General features: G+C 34.5%; 2 protein-coding genes across 2 annotated transcripts in view; both read right to left on the bottom strand.

The window, feature by feature from the left end:
* Positions 1 to 17585, bottom strand: part of LOC118202245 (potassium voltage-gated channel protein Shaw-like) — a 437925-nt gene that overhangs the window by 345941 nt on the left and 74399 nt on the right. The window lies entirely within an intron of this gene.
* On the bottom strand, positions 13258 to 15129 carry LOC118185468 (zinc finger BED domain-containing protein 5-like). The gene is made up of 2 exons (XM_035355328.2): positions 13710 to 15129; positions 13258 to 13646 (listed from the first exon to the last, which is right to left on the bottom strand). The coding sequence occupies exons 1-2, from the start codon at positions 15127 to 15129 to the stop codon at positions 13258 to 13260; spliced, it is 1809 nt and encodes a 602-aa protein (XP_035211219.2).

A 17585-nucleotide genomic window follows, 5' to 3' on the forward strand; every position in this document is an offset into this window, starting at 1 on the left:
TGAAAGCATTTTTAGATCCAACGCGTAATACTGTGTATCGGACATTTTAAAGATATGCTGTTTTTAAATATTTTGTGATATTGCTGTTGAATTGAATTTTATGTGGTTTAACGTGTTATTTAACAAAGAACGTGTTACTTAATAAATAAAGATAACACATAAAGTTTTCAAAAAAAAAAAAAAAACCCGCCCTTTTGAACGTAATATAAAATCTGATAGTTTACAGATTTTTTAAATATCTTTTTTATTTTAATTAATTTTCAAAATGCAAAAAACGAAGCAAAAATTTATTTCTTCGAGGGGCTCAGAAATCTAAATCTGACCCTAGACTTTGATAGGTACATTGTTTCCAATATTTACAGAACTAATATTAATTATTTAGATAAAAATTAGGTCATAATTAAATATGAATAAAGTTATTACTTTAAGCAGATTATGACATTATCCGCAGCTGTTGGATAGAAACTCATATGTAAAGGATTTTTTAAGGAATTATTTCCCCGCTGATTCAATAAAGGAAAAAAAAGTAGGTGGTTTACCTACCTACTTTTTTTAGTAGTGAAAAAGTAGGGGATTACTTATAATACTCTTTCGTATCAACTATTAAAACCTGCTTCCTCATAAGGCTGGCGTCTCGGAGTATAACCCAACTATCTCCGCAGTTAGGATCACTCAGGGTGCACCCTTGTAAGGAAATAGATAATAGCTTGTAAACATAAAAATTTAATTATTTCGATTATTAAAATAGTACAATAACCTAACTATGCCACCTGAAGTTCTCTAATAACAAATCAAGAATTAATCATATAAAATAATTATCGAAACGCAATGAACTAAGAAGTCATTAAAAGAGGTTGAAGGATATATATTAAGAAAAACGCATACAAAAAATGAAAGAAGCCTGTGCAGATACCATCTAAACATGAAAAAATATGTGCTAGCTAATTAACAACTACTCTCAAGAAAAAAAAAATACAATTCACAAGGAGCTTCTTTGAGAAATATTATCACACAAAATAAAGCACAACATGGGAGTAAAGAGCATAGAATTCCATTAAAAAAGCAGCTAATTTACTTATATATTTTGCCCATAATTTGAGCAAGACAGGATATGTTTTCTAGTAACATAATACATAAGGTAATTTAAGAGAGAAGGTTAGGAAAGCTAAATAAGATAATATGAGGTAACGACAATTACAGAGGTTTTAGGAATTAAGAATATTAGTGTTGCAGTATTAAAAATCTGATGTGTACACCACATGACTTCATTGTACGGAATATTAAATTATACGCATTTTTCTTGCATTTTGTTTAAACTTATTGGATTTAATTAAATCTACTTCGCCGACAGCGCATAAACCACAATAGAATAAATGCATTCTTTAAAATTCACTCTATTTGTTTAACATAGCGACACTCTGGCGCTAGATTCACTTAAAAGTATTATATTTCGTTCGTATTACAACTCAGGATGCACAAAATTTATATCATTTAAAGAATTATCTAATCGTTGCCATATCTTCTATTCAAATACTATAATAAAGCTAGAACGATATATAAAAGAAATTAAACAAACAAAAAAGAAACAGTTTTCACACACGATTCAGTATTTCTCATTCAATTAATTCAGTTTTCACTTCGCGACAAGGCAAAAATACATAAAAACTCAAAATATCCGTTTTAAAAATTACTAATTATTAAAAATTAAATTAATAATTATTAAAAATTAAGTAAATCTTAAACATTTATTTCCTCGAAAAAATTCCAGAAAGGATTAAGCAATATTTAATTCGCAATAATAAATGAAGGCGTTATCTTTGTTGTTGCGAAGCTACGTTTCTCTAGATTGGCAACAAATTTACTACTCTGCTGTTTCAAATGTAAACAAGCAATGGCCGCCATCAAAAAAATTATTAGGCTTAACGGCACTTAAACAACTTTAAAATTGTAGATAATTCTAAAAATATTCCATACAGATTTACTAAAGGCATAAAAACCTTAACCGGAACATAAGAACAACATAATTCAATCATTTTTAAAGCAAAAAATGTACAATTTACAAACATATAAGAGTAAAGAAACTGAGACTACTGAGCCGGGTAACAGAGTGGATATATATATAAATATATTTATATACGTTTGTTGCGGCCGATTGCAACCAAAATACGAGGTGCACATCTAAATGTTATACTAGTCCTATATACAAAATTTCAACGTTCTGAGGCTACTCGTTTTTGAGTTATACGAGATACGTACGTGCGTACATACGTTCGTACAAACGACACAAAACATTCTCTTCAGAATTCATTTTAAAGCAGTTTCATAATTTTTTTGGAGGAAAAGAGTCTTTTATTCTGTCCTCACGTACAAATGTGACTTAAAAACATCGTTAAATTGCATTCGAAAGCGGTCAAAATGGATATTTTCGTTGAAATATGCTGCCTGAAACTTTTCGCGATTACAATACTTCCTTTTTACTTCGTACAAGGAAGTAAAAAGCGATGCAATATAGCAAAGATTTTTTGTGGAATAGCGATTGCAAAGAACATTTGAGGAAATATGTCTTGATAAGCTGTTTATTTTGTTTTTTCTTCCTTCTTATAATGAACCGTTTTTTAAAGAAATGCGTATGGAAATATTTATTATGAGATTCTTTTCTTTATTCTTTTATTATTCATTTTCGTAGTAAATATGTGACAAATCTTAACGAAAATAAAGCCGAACTTCACGGAAGTTGTTCTCGAGCAAGATGTTTGGTGACAGAAGTACTGTTGCCTCTCAGAGCATGAATATTTTCTCATACACAGAGCAGAGTCAATTTTAATAACCGTATTAGCCTGGACGGTACCACACCTTCCGGATATGTTCGGGACCCAAATTTTGGAAAATAGTACAAATAAATTTAATATTAATGTTATTTAACAGAATACTACTTAAAATGATAGAAACGAAAGATAAAGATTACTACCAAAGCATAGCTTTTGATTTTTCTTACATTTTGTGTTAACAATATGTTAAATTTTAGGATTATTAGATATGTTCCCACAAAAATATTTATCCACATTTTAATTTTATATTTGTCATTTACATTTGCAGAGACATTAGGTATTTTTGGAAGCAGGCAAGATGAAAAATGAGCAACGCCTTCGTTGGCAATCGAACGGCGGAACTCTGGAATACGCACCCAGCGTGCAGACCACCACACCACGAAGGCATGCCAAGAAGACGGGAAAAATACCTTATACACTTAATAATGTATAAGGAATTAAATGGACCAATATCTAAATGACAACGTAAAGTTTCATAAAATTACTATAGTAATTATTTAAGTTTGCTTCGTAAGATAAAAGTTGAAAAATAATCAAGTTTTTCAAAACAAAAATAGGTTTAATGTGCTGCAACATAAACAAAAGGAACAAGTACACGTATCTACTATAGTACCAAGGAATACACGTATCTTATTTACATCCCCGTGAGAGTTAACGAAAAGTAGAAGTGATAGTAAAGTTCAAATCTAAGATATAAGTTAATTAAACTAATCCCTTAAAGGCCTTTTCACTACTTTTACATTGGCAAATCTTCTGGTGAATACCGAAGTCTGAACCTTTTATGAAACTTTTTTACTTGATAAATACTAATAATAAGACACTAGGTTTCATATTGGCACTTAAAAAGGGTTTCCTTGATGGTATGAAGTCCTTCCCCAAAATACATCAAAAGTAAACGCTCGCCAGGTTTTACATAGTATATCCTGAAATTCCTCAATGCAGTATATAAGATAACTTTTTAACACTATCCCAAGAACTTCCATGAAAAACTTCCACGTTCTGATGTAGAGTGATATACCACAAACACCGTGGGATAACTATTACCACTTTCAAGGCTGGATTAAGTCCTATGGTTGAAGACTGGATGGTTGGATTTATGGTTAAAGGCTGTATTAAGTCCTACAACTAAAGACTGGAGTGGGAAATTTTTCAGACATACAATATTTAATTTCAGGATAGAGAAATTATTTAATAAGAAATAAAACTAATAAATGCTCAGTATAAAATTATAAGATATTCATTCTCTAAGAGGCAACGGTACTTCTGTCACCAAACATCTTGTTCGAGAACAACTTCCGTGAAGTTCGACTCAGTCTTTATTTTCGCTAATGAAGATTTGACGCATTACATATTTACTACGAAAAAGAATAATAAAAGAATAAAGAAAAGAATCTTTCATAATAAATATTTCCATACGCATTTCTTTAAAAAGCGGTTCATAATAAGAAAGAAGAAAAAACAAAATAAACAGCTTATCAAAACATATTTCCTCAAATGTTCTTTACAATCGCATTTCCACAAAAAATCTTTGCTATATTGCATCGCTTTTTAATACTGCAACACTAATATTCTTAATTCTTAAAACCTCTGTAATTGTCGTTAACCTCATATTATCTTATTTTGTTTTCCTAACCTTCTCTCTTAAATTACCTTATCTATTATGTTACCAGAAATCATGTCCTGTCTTGCTAAAATTATATGGCGGTTAAATATATAAACAAATTAGCTGCATTTTTAATGGAATTCTATGTTTTTTACTCCCATTTTGTGCTTTATTTTGTGTGATAATATTTCAAAACGAAGCTCCTTGTGAATTGTACTTTTTTCTTCAGAGTAGTTGTTAATTAGCTAGCGCACATTTTTTCATCTTTAGATGGTATCTGGACAGGCTTCTTGCATTTTTGAATGCGTTTTTCTTAATACATATCCTTCACCTTCCTCCAATGACTTCTTAGTTCAATGAGTTTCGATAATTATTTTATATGATTAATTCTTCATTTGTTATTAGAGAACTTCAGGAAGCATAGTTAGGTTATTGTAATTAAGGTTATGTCTGATTAAAGATGAAAGGTTTCTCACCATACCGGATGCTACAGCTAGAAAATTAAACTGTGATTTAAAAGGAGATTAAATATTGAAGATAGACGAAGTCACACAGCTTGGTCTTTATCGTTAATTGCCAATATGAATTTTGAAGGTCACTCTATCCTATGCTATCTGAAGCTTTTAAAATTTTAAACAAGATCTTTTAAAAGATATGTTAAACATAATAATAAAAAAAATCTGTAATGTTTCAGATGATAACGATGGCCCCAAGGGGTTTGTTTAGGTATTTTACGCTCTCGCTGCGCTCGCAGTCTACCAGTCTGTTGTTACAATAATTCCTTTTAAATCATTTTTTTATCTGTTATACTCAGCGCCCTTTTTGTCCTTTTAATGTTATTTATTAAGCGCAATTGTATTCGCTCTTATGCCATGTACAATTCAACAGCAAATTTACAAAACATTTGAAAGCAGTAAAGCAGTGTACGTTTAGAATTCTAGATGCAGCCTTAAGATTTGTTATACATTCTCCTGTTTTTCACAGTCTTTTCTCAGTTCGTTATATTAATGTTCAGTTTTCTAATTAGGCTTACAATTGTTTTCGGTCTTTTTATTAGTGATTTTAGTGAGTTTACTTAAAGTATCACGTTCTTGGCGCTTACTCTACATAAAATTTGAATCAACAACAAAATTACAAAATACGTATTTAAAAACAGCATATCTTTAGAATTTCCGGTAGACAGTCTCATACGCTGGAAAAAAGAATGTTTTTTTCCGTAGACTGTTCCCATTGCTCTGCTTCGAAATCGTTGAGTTTGCTAATTAAAAATTGGTTTTAAGTTTACAAAATAAATTAAGTTTTACAAAATATGAAATAGGTAATAAAACTAATTCGAAATTCAAATTTTGGGCTTCCAGGTACCCATATTCAGGTGGTGGAAGACTATGCTACCCGAAATTTGATGTATCGCTGTGTTTTTTTACAATTCGAGAAATGTGTATACATTCATGCAGATATTTCATTATTTAGTGTCTTTAAATATAACGCAGGGCATAATATTTAGTGGCAAAAATTTGAAACGTTATGCGCCGTTTATAGTGATTCAACGCAAAATGCCGTTTCGAGAGTAATATCCCATTCGGGACTAAATTCCGTTTTGAGCTAAAAAAATAGGCAATTTTATTCTACGAAAATTGACTTAAAATGAAAGTAGACAAGGTAAAATAAGTCTTTGCCATTAAGAACTCAGATGAATAAGTCTCTGTTGAGCGTTAAAATAGAAGCAACAACCCATACTAAATGTGCATAACGTGGAATAATGAAATAAAATAATCTGAGGTTTTTCATTCACGATATATATCTTTTATGGCAAAACCAAATTATGACTGACACTGAAATTAGAAATAACACACTTTTAAGGAAATAAATCTCATTTCATAAATGTAACCTTACTATTTACCATTTTTAAAGCGGAAAAGCGTTATAAATTTGGAATAAAATCTGCGGCACTTTAAATCTATGAATCATCATTTATTTCACTATCATAAACTGGAAATTTTTTAAGTCATAAAAGATAATGGCGTTTACATCAAAATCTTCGCTTTCAAAATTCTTTTATAAATGAACATATTTTAATCCTCACACAAGAAGCAATCAATATCCTGCATAAGCCTTCTTATATTTCTTATTTACTAAGATATTCTCTTTGCGAATATTGCAATAAAATTGAGTGAAATGTGTTCCGCCTCATCGTTTCCTGCGGTTCTAAGGAATTGCACTCTCCAATAAATAAACATTTAAAATAGTTTATTCCTTAGTAATAAAAATGATTAATAAAATTTATTTACTCAGCTATGCAATGGAAATGGTAGTAAGGTGTCTCTGAATTTTTATTTATTTGTTTATTTTTAATATAAATGCAAGTTCCATTTTCTTTTAGGAAACATGGTTCATAGAATAAAACGTACATATTTACAATTACAAAGATAAATCAAGATAATATAACGGATTTAAGTCTGCACAATTTTATAAGTATAATTTTCTGATTTAATTGTTCATATTATTTGTCAAGACATTTGCGAGTATTTTGAAATTCCGCAAAAGAAAGTTTCAGATAACTTCGCTTTAGCATCTGGAACCAATGTCTGTAATTCTACAGAGATATGTAATGGGCTCATCACATATATAGGAGCTATTAGAAATGGGGATCCCTTCAATGGGGAGTTTTTAGTCAAAAACGTTGCGCTCAGAGATCCGTTCCTAGTACGTATACGCAGCATTTTACGAGGATGGCGAAAATTATTCACCCATAGCTCTGTCTTGCGTAGAAGAAAATGCAGAGGATATAAAGGGTGGGCACAAAGGCCCTGAACAATTTTAACAGATTGTTGTTTGGGAATGGAACAATTTATAGCCTTGGCCCTGATCACATTTTCACAAGCAAGTTTCAAAGCTTTTCTCTCTCTGTGCAGAATGGTGTTTGAGACACCAGGGTGCCTGAGCCAAGGCTCTACCCCTTGTAGAACAGTTTGATCATTTCGAACGGTAGTATACAATAACCGAAAAATAAATCGAATAGTTTTTTTAAAAACAATTTTGTTAAGGTCAGATGAGAATATTGCTAACGTATTAATATCAATGGAGTTGTTGTCTAAATTAGTGAGAGCAGAAAAGTCGAGCAAACGTAGGAAAATTGAATCCATTCAGAAGTATCAAGTACACAACATCAAATATTAAGACATGAACTTGAAATAATTATATTCATATATCTATAACATACACAAAAGTAAGAATGCAGACAGAAAATTCGAAGTGTAGCAGATAAGAGGAATGAAAATAAATGCATAAATAAACACATATATCAAATTATTACAGTTGCATATTACATGATCCATACATTTAGTTGGACCATAGGCCTATCCATATTTTTTAAACTTTTATAGTCGCAATCACAGATTTTAATTCTGGGATTATCAATAGTTTGCTGCCTTTCATGAAATTTTTTGGCTAAATTATAATAATGAGTGTGCAGTAACTCAATGCATAACTCTTCAAGTATTCTATTATTCACTATATACCATTCAGCATTTACAATTTGTTGTAGAACAGCATTCTGGCAGACTTGCAATCTTTTCCTATGAGTTTTCTTGGTATATGCCTAAACTGAACTTGCATAACACAAAAGTGGACGTAGAATGGACTCGTAAATGAGTAACTTGTTGTCAATAGATAATATACTGTTTCGAACAATTAAGAGGTATAGTTTGGCTTTACGAACTCGAAACTTCTGGATAATAGATGTAATGTGCGGGGACCATGTAAGTGACTTGCTTGCCCAGGGAATAACAGTGCCATAGAACTTCAGGTTTTTCTTGAAGTTAGTCTTCTTCGCAAATATGATAACTGTTGTTTTTTCCACGTTCACGAGGATCTTCCACCTGAAGAGCCAAGTCTCTAGCGTGTGTATGTAATTTTGTAGTCGTTGTATAACTGGACCTGGAAATGCACTTTGTGCGAGGACCGCTGTGTCGTGTGTGGAAGGTATGTCGTTCACGTAAATATTAAAAAGTGTAGGTCCGAGCAAAGATCCTTGCGGGACGCCAGCCATTATGACATGGCTTGTGGAATTTATGCCAGAGACTTGAACAACAATGTGTCTACCTGTTAGGTAGGAGTTAATAATGTTTATGATGTAGCCCGGGAAGCCCAGGATGTGTAATTTGTAAGTGAGGCCATCCAGCCAAACTCGATCAAAAGCCTTGGCAATGTAGAGGAATAAACCATCAGTCGCTTTTCAAAGCTTTTGTGACAAGTAACACAATTTATACAACCTCGACATGCGCACTACTCATATCGCGAAGAAAAACAAGCTGATATTCCAGTTTTGACCATGTATGGTGCAACATGGAATGATTAGCTGCTGCAGTTGCATTGCTGATTCTAGTCTTGAAGTCAGCAATGTTTAGCACTCAACCTGGTGAACAATGACTTTAACATGGCCCCACACAAAGAAGTCCACAGGGGTTATGTCAAGTGAACACAGTAGGCACGGAATGGATCTATTCCTCCCGATCCATCTGTTGAGAAAAGCTCTGTCGTGAAGACAACGAAAACACAATGTCTGATGTGGTGGTGCATCATTTGCTGAAAACTATTTCTGGTTGACGGTCCTTCCACTGTGAACTAATTAATTAATCAATGCATCAATGTAAATTCCATTCCTAAAAATCCTGTCATGTAGTAGCTCCCAACAATTATTCTCTTTTGGTGGTTTTACTGTAATTCCTTTGTGACACGAGGACTTAAGGATTCCCCAAATTACGTGAATGTTAAGCCAAAAACAATTGTCAAGACAAAACTTTCATATAATTGTAATAACAGTATAAAACTTTACAGCACAAACTCGTACAGATGATCTGCAATAATAAAACAACATGTACTTTTAAAAGGTCTTTCTTTGTCTCTCCAATCAGTGAAGCAATCAGATTTTCTGGGGGCGAAGATTTTCGAAAGCATTTCTTTCGACGCGTAGTTGAGTGTAGCTAGTAGATCCAAAAGAGATTTGTAGACTAGGTTCCTCGCGTATAAGTGGTTAGCGTTTTGTTCGGACCAGAGAAGGCTTGGATATTTGTAACATAAAGAATGTTTTTGCGGCATGAGAGTATTTAAAATAAAACGGTGAACCAACATTTCTCTCTAGTAGCTTGGTTGGAGAAGAGAGTTTGGAGACCTTTGGACTGATCCCTCCGGGGAACTCTCCCTCAAACTGGCACGGATCTAGCCGAAGTCGTATTCTTATTTATGGAGTGCCCAAGGCTTATGCCAGCGTTTTCCAAACTGGGAGGTGCGCCTCCCTAGGGAGGCATGGACTAGTCTAAGGCGAGGCGCGAATATTAGCCAGGATTGGTGCACGTGCAGCTAATACAATACGTAACATATCGGTACATATTAACTACTATGCTGCTTGGCCGACCAGTAACTCTCTAAAAATCGAGACAGTATCGACATCAGTTTAGCTCAAGAGTGTTAGATTGTGTTCTTATTTTATTTTGACGTACCTAATTACTCTAGTTATAACATTATTTTATGGATCTAGAGTTTAAGTACCAAATGTTTATGTCACCAATGACTATTATGTACCAAATATAAGCGTATATACGCTTTTGTCTATATGTAATTGTGTATGTCCTTGTATATATGTAATTGTACCCATGTATCTACTAGTGTTATCACATATCTTGGCACTGTATAGTTAATATACATCTATTACGCACTGAATAATCATGTACCTAATGTGTCTGTACACAAAATGTCTGTATATATGTATATGAATTTATGTTCTGTATACAAAATGTCTGTATATATGTATATGAATTTATGTTCTGTATACAAAATGTCTGTATATATGTATATGAATTTATGTTCTGTATATATGATAATGTAACTATGCATCTGCGCATTTTATCCTGTAACACGGCACTGTATCGCAAATAACTAACTAGAGCCCCACTCTAAAATTAATTGCACCAATTATCTGTTCAGCATTGTATTAAGTACCTATTGTTAATGTATGTTAAAGTAGCACTTACCTAAAGCCGTTATCACATTAGCTGTTTGTTGCCGGGACAAAACGTTTGTAGCAACAGTTCTGAGAAACGGCCTTTGGCGAAATAGGGTTACCATCTTCACTTGGCAAAACAGGCTGAAAGCCAAACAAGAATCAGTTATCGCTCAGATTGGCGAAAGTGACGTTTCCTTTCAAGTGACATTCGCTTCTTCGTGTTGTTTTGTATCGCTCACATGCTTTTCGTTTTAAACTTTATTGTTAGTAATGGAAGATAATAGAAAGGTGATTGCTATCAAGTTAATCACTTTGATCTCCACTCTGGCACTTCATGTAACAGATAAACACACTTCTGGTTATAGCAATCAATTACATCAGTAATAGCCAAATTCTGTATACACTCTAAGAATAGTTTAAAAACATGTGCTGGATAAGTCTATTTATCACACATCGCTTATGCGTATTTTCTGTTGTCTGCATTTCAATGAAAATTTGATGGCTCACTGGAAAATTTGTGACCTGGTGAAAGCATTTTCTGACTAACTTTATGGCTCATAATTACTGTTCTGTCCATTCAAATGACAAAAATCTATATGGCTGATATTTACCTCCTCACAGCCAGCAGATACTATTCAGCAAAATGAAGATCAAATAAAGCATATGAATACATGAGCAATCAAACATGTGCGAGTTGTTTACTGTCCCATAGAACACTCGGTAATATACCTAAAACACATTACTTATACCAACTCTAGAAATTAGGTGTTCACATCATGAGCTTGTTTTATGGTTTGATTTATTGAGATTACAGCAAAGCACACTAGGGCTATCTGCCTAAGGGAAGGGATGCCTTCGGGGAGGACTTTCTAAGGGAAACTGGCTCGTAAACACGTTACACATGGGGAAAACCACGAAAGCGTCCATGCAGCCAGCCCGTTCGCGGGATTCGAACCTCGGACCGAACTACCAGTGTTCAGCGACTTTACCGCTCGGCCGCTGGTGGACTCAGTTGGTTTTATGTGATTACCGCAAAGCCTCGGGGGATAACAACAGGAGGGATCCCTTTGTAGAAGATTTTTTAAAACTGGCTCGTATACCAGTTACAAATGGGGCAAACCAAGGAAACGTCATGTAGCCAGCCCGTTCGCGGCATTCTAACCTGAGACAGAACTACCAGTGTTCAACGACGCTTCGGCCACTAGTAGGCCCGTGCACTTAATTGGAAAGTGCAATTCATTATGTAAACAGACATGAAGGTGATAATCAGTTGTGCGCTGTTTTAAGTAATCAAATGTTATAAATGCACAGCTGCTACATTTCTTATTATTTATTAGTCATGTTTTTATTACGTAGATCATACGTATGATATAATTATGAATTAACCCAATAACAAAATGTGTACTCTCTTTAGTACTCAAATACTCCTCAATTATTTTTCAACTGATTATTACATACCCATAATAATTTGCAAAGAACTGATAACTATAGTTGCTGCCAATTACATAATCGTTATCTGAATTAAAAGTAACTTCAAATAAACTTCTTGGCAATGTTCATTTTTGTATTCATACATACATATCTAATAAATCATATATTTACATACAGATAGAGAGATGCGATGTTTTAGAAGTTGTTAATATATATTTATTAGTATTAATGTAATGAATAAGATTTATATTAATGAATGTATATACAAATGTTTTTCATCATGCATAATAATAAATCCATAAATTTTCAATGTTTCAATATGTAGCATTTCCAATAAAGGTATAGTTTCTAATGTATTTATAATTCAAAAAGTATTTCATTAATAACATGAAAATAATAGACAAATTTAATGAGTATTCTCATTATTACATAAGCTATGCTTTTCTTTTTTATGCATCTTTTATGCTGTTTAAAATGTGTCACTGATTATGCAGTTAACAATTTAAAAGATAAGTAATTAGGAGAAAAGCCGCGCATATACAAACGGATTTTAAAAAATTATTCAACTTAAATTTAAGAAATAAAATTCTATTATATAACAGTGTTATAATACACGATCAGCACGAAATACGACAAATTTGGCGAACTTTTTGCTACGAACAGTTTGTAAACAAATCCGAAATGCAAGAACGTCGTAAAATAATGTTAACTCTGAAATTTCCACGATTATATATTTAGTGAATATATACACATTTAAAAAATGACTCAGGCAGTTGTATTACAACAAAACAGCAATAATTAAATCGGCCTCTATTTCCACCGTCCATCACTTCACAGTGAGAGCCATCGCCATATTGAAAGTTACCCGTGATCCTTCAGAAGCTGACCTTTCGTCTGATTGGTTGAACGTTCGAAGAACACGTCTCCAGCCGGAACATTTTGGGAAAAGTTTTAAAATGTTGCTCTTAGCCGGGACACGTTCCTCCTAGCTAGACGAAACATTTCTCGGAAGCCTGTCGCTTAAAGCCGTGCTACTAGAATCTCGTTTCTTGGAATTGTCCCGGGTAAGCGCGCGCGTCTATAGATATTATAACAGCATAACGCTTGGGTATCCACTAATTACTGTGTACCTAATACACATGTTTTAATATCTTTGTACATTGGTTAATGCAGCGTTTCCCAACCTTTTTTGGCCAAGGCACACTTGTCGCGGGGAAAAAAATCACAAGGTACACCACCATTAGAAAATGTTAAAAAATTAACTCTGTGCCTATATTGACTATAATAAAGTAATTCTCTTCAATAGGAATCAAATAAGCACAAAGAAAGTATTTTATAATTACTTTATTATGAAATATTAAGTAAACAGAATAGTGAAAAATTATAAAATACTTTCAGTGCGAAACCTGGGCCTGTTTGGCTGAACACAAAGCTGATATTCTGGCTGGAATCGAAGAAAGACACACACGTAGCTCTTCGTCAACAGTTCTCAGTCTCTCTCTGTATTTGGTTTTCATAGCAATCATGCTTGAAAAGCTAATCTCACACAGATATGTAGTGGAAAAAGGGAGCAATGTCAAAATAGCTTTGTTTGCCAGAAGGGGGAACTCCTTGGCAGTATCCAACCAAAAACTGTCCAAAGGTAGATCAGCAAATCTTAGCTTGCAACCACGATTTTGTCTCAGTTCAATTAGTTCCTCCTGCTCCTGTAAAGTCATTTCCTTTTCAACAACTGATGCTGAGCTATAAGGGTCCCTAACCCAGTCAAGGCATTCAGTGGAGACTGAAGAGAAATAAAATGACAACTTCTCCTCAAGAGTTTTTAAATGCTTAACTATTATCTCACACAGTGCAGCAGTGTGAACACCTTGCCATTGCATGGTGAGTGTGAACATTTCAAGATTGCCACTTTCCACGTGTTGATGCCAGAGTTGCACCTTTGAACGGAATGCATTTATTTTATCTGTACTTGTAAGCAGGTTTTCATTTCGGCCTTGCATTCGGGTGTTCAATTCATTCAGATGATGAAATATATCTGCCAGGTATGCCAGCCTTGCACACCACTCATCACTTGCAAGCTGCTTTGCGTAATCTGATCCCTCATTTGTCAGAAACACTTTAAGTTCCTCCCGCAGCTCATACACACGAACCAAGACCTTGCCACGCGACAACCACCGGACCTCCGTATGAAACAGCAAGGTTTTATGCTTTGCTCCCATCTCCTCACACAAAGCTGCAAATATGCGACTTTTCATGGGTCGTGACTTTACAATGTTTATCATGCGCACAACATCATCCAACACATGAACTAAGGCTGATGGTAAAGTCTTGGCTACGAGAGCCTCGCGGTGTAAAAAACAATGCGTAATAATTACATCTGGATTTCTTTCCTTCACTCTGCTTACAAAGCCTTTGGTGCGCCCGACCATGGCTGCAGTTCCATCGGTGCAGACACTTGTGCAGTTTTCCCACTTAAGTCCTCCTTGTTCAAGGTATTCTGATGTGACCCGAAAAATTTCTTCTCCTGTTGTTTTTTCTGGCAATACCTTGAAAAAAAAGAAGTTTTCTCTAATTGCATCACCATCAACAAAACGCACATTAGCTAAGAGTTGAGCATGTCCACTGATATCAGTAGACTCGTCAAGTTGCAATGCAAATTTCTCACTGATACGGATCTTTTCCAAAACCACACTTTCGATGTCTGCAGACATGTCATTAATACGTCTGGAAATTGTGTTGTTTGAGAGAGGGACTTTGGCTATTTCCTTTGCTGCTTCAGGTCCGAGCATCTCCTCTACAATAGCTTTGCAGGCAGGAAGTATTAATGTCTCTGCCACAGTGTGCGACTTTTTTGTCTTGGCTATAAGTTCAGCAACTTGATAGCTAGCTTTAAGAGCTCTTTCATTTACCTTTGTTGTTTTTCTCATAAAAGTTGCCTGTTTCTCCATGTTGTCACGCAGGCGAACAAAATAGTCCACATTCTTGTTTTGAAGCAAAGGGTGTTTCGTTTGGAGATGGCGTTTAAGTTTGCTTGGGACCATAGCACTGTTAGCTAGCTTTTCACCACACACCACGCACAGTGGAGTTGGTTTGTGTTCATCTCCAGTGAAAGTAAATCCAACTGAAATATAGCTTTCGCTATATTGCCTTGCGCCAGAGAATTTAACCATCTTTGCTTTCTTTTGACCCCCACTCATACTCGGGCTCTCATCTGGCTCCAGATTTTGTTCAGAGTCCAGTTCTTTCCTTTTCAAAAACTTGTCCATCACTGCAGTATCTGTGTCTCTCTCCTCACAGCAGCCGTTGTCTCTCTGACACTGTGTGAGGCGTCTGCCTGCGTCTCATGGGGGCGGGGACACGGCGGACACTTGTCAAGATTGGCAGGGGGAGGAGTTATAGCACTGCACAGCGCCGTGACCACCTATGACACTGGCGGGGGGAGTGCCGGAAGGAGTTATAGCGGGCGAACAGCACCGTGACACCCAGACCCGGCGGCACACCACGGTGCTTCAGACGGCACACTGGTGTGCCGCGGAACAGCGGTTGGGAACCGCTGATCTAGATAAAGGTGAACGTGGCGCTATACCGATTAACCGTATTGGTAGAGGGGTGGTGCCCACGTCCTCCGTCGCATGTCGTACCTAATTACTCACTCATCACAATAGTAAGTAATTTAATTAAGTTTAATTTTTTAAGAACAATAAATTAATTATCCTAATATTTTTAGAGAAATTGATAAGTTCTTGACTGGTTATAAGAAAAAATTCTCTTATTAGAGGATATATGAAGAATCTGATGTTGGCACAAGTAGTAGGAATCAGGAAGGAAGAACTCCCAAGACAAGAAAATACGATTCGTCTTATTTATCGTTCGGATTTACAAGTGTTATTACTAATAATGTGGGAAAGCAAATGTGCTTGTTTCGTTCGAAAGTTTTGGCTGCTGATAGTGTGAGACCTAGAAAATTAAAACGCCACATTCAAACGATGCATTCTCAATGCGTTAGCAAGTCCCAGGAAAATTCGATGAGTTCACTAAACAAAAGCAAACGTTAAAAAAAAACAGTTCATATTCCATCAAATTCGTCATTAGCATCGTACTTAGTAGTATCTTACAGAATCGCGAAGCGTAAAAAACGACACACAATAGGAGAAACATTAGTTTTCCTAGCAGCTATTGATGTGGTCAAAACAATGTTTGGCGAATCATATGCAAAACAGTTGCGACAAATACCGCTTGCTGATAACACTGTTGGCAGAAGAATCGATGATATATCTGACGATCTTTGCTATCAATTAGTTTCTCAGATTCTTCAAACTTCCCCTTACAAGTAGATGAAGCAACCGATGTAACTAAAGACGCACATTTAATTGCATATGTTCGTTATGTTGAAGAGAATAAATTGAAGATATATTATTTTGCAAACCCATTCCTGGCAAAGCCACATCCAGTGAAATTTTTAATATAATCAACAATTTTTTTTGATGAGAACCGCATATTGTGGAATAATCGCATTGGGCTTTGTACAGACGGTGTACAGTCAATGTCAGGACATAAATCTGGCCTTCAATCACTAATTAAAAGGAAAACACCAGATGTTCTCTGGACGCACTACATGCTCCACAGATCAGTTCTCGTATCAAAAAATATGAGTGAGGAACTTAACTACGTTTTTACAAAAGTAACGAAAGTTTTAAACTACATAAAATACAGTCCATTAAAAATTTAGGTTATTTGCAAAGCTGTGTGAAGATATGGAAGCTGCTTACACCTTTTGTATTATTGTGAAGTGCACTGGCTATCTCGTGCAAAACTGATTCAGAGAATATTTGAACTCAAAGAAGAAATTGCAATTTTTCTCGAAGAAAATCATAATGAGGATGCAAATATGTTTAGCGATGATAACTTTCTTATTAAACTTACCTATTTGCTGGAAAATTTTGGAAAATTGAGTGTTTTGAATAAATAGATGCAAGGGTCACAAATGCATTTATTGATTCTGAAAGATAAAGTGAAAGCATTCTATAAAAAATGGAGATATGGAAGACAAATTTGGAAAAAAAAATAGGTTAAACATGTTTCCACTTTTAAATTTATGCGCCCAAGTTAATTTAGAAGCAAACAAAAATATATTTGTTGAACACTTGGATGGTTTGTTAATTCATTTTTTTGAATTATTTTGATGATCTTGATTTTACAAAGTATGCATGGATACAGAATCCATTTATTGACGAAGAAGATGACGAATTTGAATTAAAAAGAAAACTTGATTGAACTATCTTGTGATACTTCTTTAAAACAAAAATTTCAGAATTTATCTTTGATTCAATTTTGGCTAAATATTAGGAGTGAATATAATATTTTGTCAAATAAAGCTTTAAAAGTATTGCTGCCGTTCGCAACATCTTTTTTATGCGAAGCAGATTTTCTGCATTAGCTGCAATAAAATCGAAATATCGTGCGCGTTTGTTTGTAGAAAAGGAGCTTCGTGTAGCTATCTCATCAATGACACCGAAATTTGATAAACATTGCGCACATTCATCTCATTAAGCGACAATAATAAATTATTGCTATTCGTTTTTTCTTGTGTATAAGAGTGTATCTTAATAATTTTTTTAGTACTAAAATTTTTGTGTTTGTAGTATTTTATAAAATGGAAGGGAGGCTACATATGATCAAATATTTTTAAGGCAGCCGTGATAAAATAAAGTTTGGAAACCAC

Source organism: Stegodyphus dumicola, chromosome 3 (assembly GCF_044657685.1).
Source record: "Stegodyphus dumicola isolate Sdum_Otavi_A_Nest chromosome 3, ASM4465768v1".
Lineage (NCBI taxonomy): Eukaryota > Metazoa > Arthropoda > Arachnida > Araneae > Eresidae > Stegodyphus > Stegodyphus dumicola.

Coding starts and splice junctions, on each gene's coding strand:
- LOC118185468 (XM_035355328.2), bottom strand. CDS start 15,129: ATGGACAAGTTTTTGAAAAGGAAAGAACTGGACTCTGAACAAAATCTG. Junction 13,647..13,709: donor TGTTCACACTGCTGCACTGT/GTGAGATAATAG, acceptor ATTTCTCTTCAG/TCTCCACTGAATGCCTTGAC.